The sequence below is a fragment of the Aplysia californica genome, unplaced genomic scaffold (assembly GCF_000002075.1).
Source record: "Aplysia californica isolate F4 #8 unplaced genomic scaffold, AplCal3.0 scaffold00226, whole genome shotgun sequence".
Lineage (NCBI taxonomy): Eukaryota > Metazoa > Mollusca > Gastropoda > Aplysiida > Aplysiidae > Aplysia > Aplysia californica.
In genome coordinates, this window is record NW_004797496.1 from 118,279 (window position 1) to 121,991 (window position 3,713).

At 39.8% G+C, this 3,713-nt stretch overlaps 1 protein-coding gene across 1 annotated transcript in view; it reads left to right on the forward strand.

Moving 5' to 3' along the window:
* The window catches only part of LOC101864393 (voltage-dependent T-type calcium channel subunit alpha-1G), a gene marked incomplete at its 5' end in the record, with an annotated part of 113,429 nt that overhangs the window by 57,239 nt on the left and 52,477 nt on the right, over window positions 1–3,713 (forward strand). The window contains 3 exon segments of the mRNA XM_035970147.1: window positions 328–483; window positions 1,408–1,591; window positions 2,827–3,080. Coding sequence (XP_035826040.1) covers window positions 328–483; window positions 1,408–1,591; window positions 2,827–3,080 — 594 coding nt within the window.

Here is a 3,713-nt window from a genome sequence, read left to right on the forward strand (position 1 = left end):
ATATTATATTATATTATATTATATTATATTATATTATATTATATTATATTATATTATATTATATTATATTATATTATATTATATTATATTATATTATATCATATCATATCATATCATATCATATTATATCATATTATATTATATTATATTATATTATATTATATTATATTATATCATATCATATTATATTATATTATATTATATTATATTATATTATATTATATTATATCATTTGTCTTTTTAAATCTAATTTTAAATATTTTGCTGTCTGTTTTACCATGTGTCCTGGCTGTCATGCATGTGTCATTCTGTGTCTTGTGTGAGCAGGTGTTAACCCAAGAGGACTGGAACACAGTCCTCTACAACGGGATGTCCAGGACTTCCAACTGGGCCTCCCTCTACTTCATCGCCTTGATGACCTTCGGGAACTACGTGCTCTTCAACCTGCTGGTGGCCATTCTCGTGGAGGGATTCTCCACAGAGGTCAGCACGCTTTTATCGAATATTATTTGCCGACAAAAGAAGGGGATTGCGGGGTTTGGAAGATGTATGGCTTGGGTTTTCCTCACATGAACGCTACTACAAGGTGCCCACGTCGGCTGGATAGGGCGGTCGCCCGACTCGGTCGCCCCAAACTGAAAACAAACCGTGTTTGTTTTTTAGGCGACCGAGTCGGTCGATCGGCCCCATAATCGGCCGATCCCATCCGTAGTGGGCACCCCATATACGGTAGCTATGAAGACCATCCCGGGTCACCCTGAAACGTCCGCCTAACGGGGCTCTAGTGAAGCTACGACAGGCCTAGCAAGCCGGTGGCGGATTGTTTGTTGCTAAAGAAAATGATAGGAGAAAGAAACGGATGGACCAAAACGAAAAACGACCCAGAAACAGAAAAGGACAACGAGAAAGAACGAACACTTTGACGGATAAAACATGAAAAAGGGGGGGGGGGGCAGTTGTGTGTGTGCGTTTTTTAAAATATATTTTCTGCAAATACACGTTCACTAATTGATAGTATATTGTAACATTTAAAATATTGTATAATATTTCTCTTCACACCTTTACCGTTAGTATCATTCTTTCTTGAAGTACAATGTATTCATTAATTGTAAGAACTCGTTACTTTAAACAAACCAGTCTAAAATATAAACGTGGAAACACGTTTGATTTTTTACACTTACACTGTTCAAACGCTACGACGGTGTCGGATAGTGTACTTTAAACACTTAAAAGAGACTGCAGTTTTCGAGAGCATTTTGCAATTATGGTCTGAACTTCGCTTGTTTTGACTTTAGCGTTAACTTTTCTTCTCCCTTTTTTACGTGTTATTTTTCTTATGTTGCTGTTATTTTTTAATTAATTATTAGTTTTTGTTTTAAATGGCAAACGTTTGTTTCTGTTCTTTAGGATGAAGAAAAGAAAAAGGATAAAATGAAAGATTTAGAGGAGTTGGAGAAAGAAGAGGAGGAGGAGATGGAAGAAGAGAAAGAAAAGCAAAGGCTAGCGGAGAACAACAATATCGAAAGCAATCAGGCGAGCAAAGCTCGGATGAACTCACTCGATCTGGACGTAAAAAATAACAAGGAGAAAGGTGAGTAAACGATTTATCCTGGTCCTGAGAAGGGGGTAGTCTGTGTCTTATATAGGGTAAGATCAGATTAATATTTATTGTCCAGACTCTGATATACTGACCCATTAGCCCGTTGCTCTTTCTCTCTCTCTCTCTCTCTCTCTCTCTCTCTCTCTCTCTCTCTCTCTCTCTCTCTCTCTCACACACACACACACACACACACAAACACACACACACACACACACACACACACACACACACACACACACACACACTCAAAACCACAAATTTCTGATAGTGAATATAACGCCATATGAGACAAGTAATGACCTGTCCATTTATGCTAATAGAAAACACTAAATAGAGGGAAATCATTCTGAGTGGTGATGTGATAATGCATTATTTTATGGAAGAGGCTAGCCGTACTTAATGACGGCTAGACTGGCAGTCTAGCCGTACTTATTCTTAATATGATGGCTAGACTTACCATTAAAAAAATAGGCCTACTGAATTGTAAATATAAATTTTTAGTGTGCAGTACCTAAAGTATTTGTGTTTGAGACGAAACCAGGTGCCTTAATGACAGTGCATGTATTTTAAACCTCCTGTTTTCTAATGTACTTAAGGACGGCTAGACTGTCAGGCTAGCCGTACTTAATATTGATGGCTGAATTGTAAATGAAATTTTTAGTTTGCAATGCCTAAAGTATTTGTTTTTCAGACAAAACCAAAAGGTGCCTTACTGACTTGCATGTATTTGAACCTGAATAATTACTAGATCTGGATCTAATGAGACCTGTGTACTTAACAGGCTTGAGTAGATAGGGCCAAACCTAGATCTAAGTACGGCTAGACTCTCAGTCTAGCCGTACGCCTAGCCACTTCGTTATTTTATTGTGAGAATGGTACTTTCCCTTTCAAAATAATAAAAATTTCTCTGTGTCAAGCTGATCAATAAAACATTACCCAGACGTAGAATTCATTTATCTTTGACTTCCGGGTCAAACTAAAGGCTTGTTAGCTCGTACGTTTTAATATCTGGCCCGTACCATAAGACAATAATAACCTCGCATCGGACTGTGGTACCGTCCAGCCAAGGTTTCGGACCTCGACTACTTGACGCTGCCACCGTCCAGACATGGTTAAAGATTTTTAAAGAATTGCTATAACAATAATAATTCATGATTATGATAATATTATTATATGAACATATGGTTGTTGCCCTCATTATTATCATTCTTATTATTCCTTTCCAGAGAGGAAGATGCTGGCTCTCCCAGCAGCGTCTGGAGGCAACGTAAAACTGGACAGTCCACCTCAAGTCCAAGTCCCGCCCCCCTCTGACGGGCCTCTCAATCCACCAATCATAACGCACACGGCAGCCACGCCAATGGCCACGCCCCAAGGCTCGCCCAATGAGAACGCGATAAAAGACACCAATCACAAACTGTCTGTGTCTATCAACAGGAGTGCCTTGAGGTCGACTTTGTCGGTGGATTCTGAGAAATCTGTAAGCATCCGAGGCACAGTTTTCTAATATATTATAGTGGTTAAACTACGTTGGTACTGCTGAACTGATTCATAACACACAAGACAGTGGTATAGTCATTGCTTTTATTGTCTGGGTTACAATACATTGGAACAATATAGGGAATGTATTGTTATCAGGGAGTTTACAGTAAGTTTTAAGCTCCTTGATCGCTATGCATCTGTATATTGTTTATTATGTACGTCGTGTCCACATTCTGCGTTGGATTTTCCCTTGCATGGCAAACAATATATTTACTCTGAGTAGTGGTCCGAGGGACTGTGACCAAGTACAAACTCCATACGCTTATAAGCTTTTTTTTCCTTCTCTCCTTTTCCCCCTCCGTCTCTCCATCACCCCCTCCTACTCCCTCTTCTCCTCCCCCTGTTCTATTTTTTCTTTTTCTTTGTCCACATCCCCCTTCTCTATCCCTCTCCCCTTCTCTCTCTCTTTTTCTTTCGCTACCCCCCCCCTCTCTCTCTCTCTCTCTCTCTCTCTCTCCCTCTCTCCCCTTTTCTGTCTGTCTGTCTGTCTGTCTGTGCGTGAGTGCGCGCACGCGCACGTGTGAGTTTATGTGTGTGTGTGTGTGCGCGCGTGTGTGTGCTATGTTTTCTG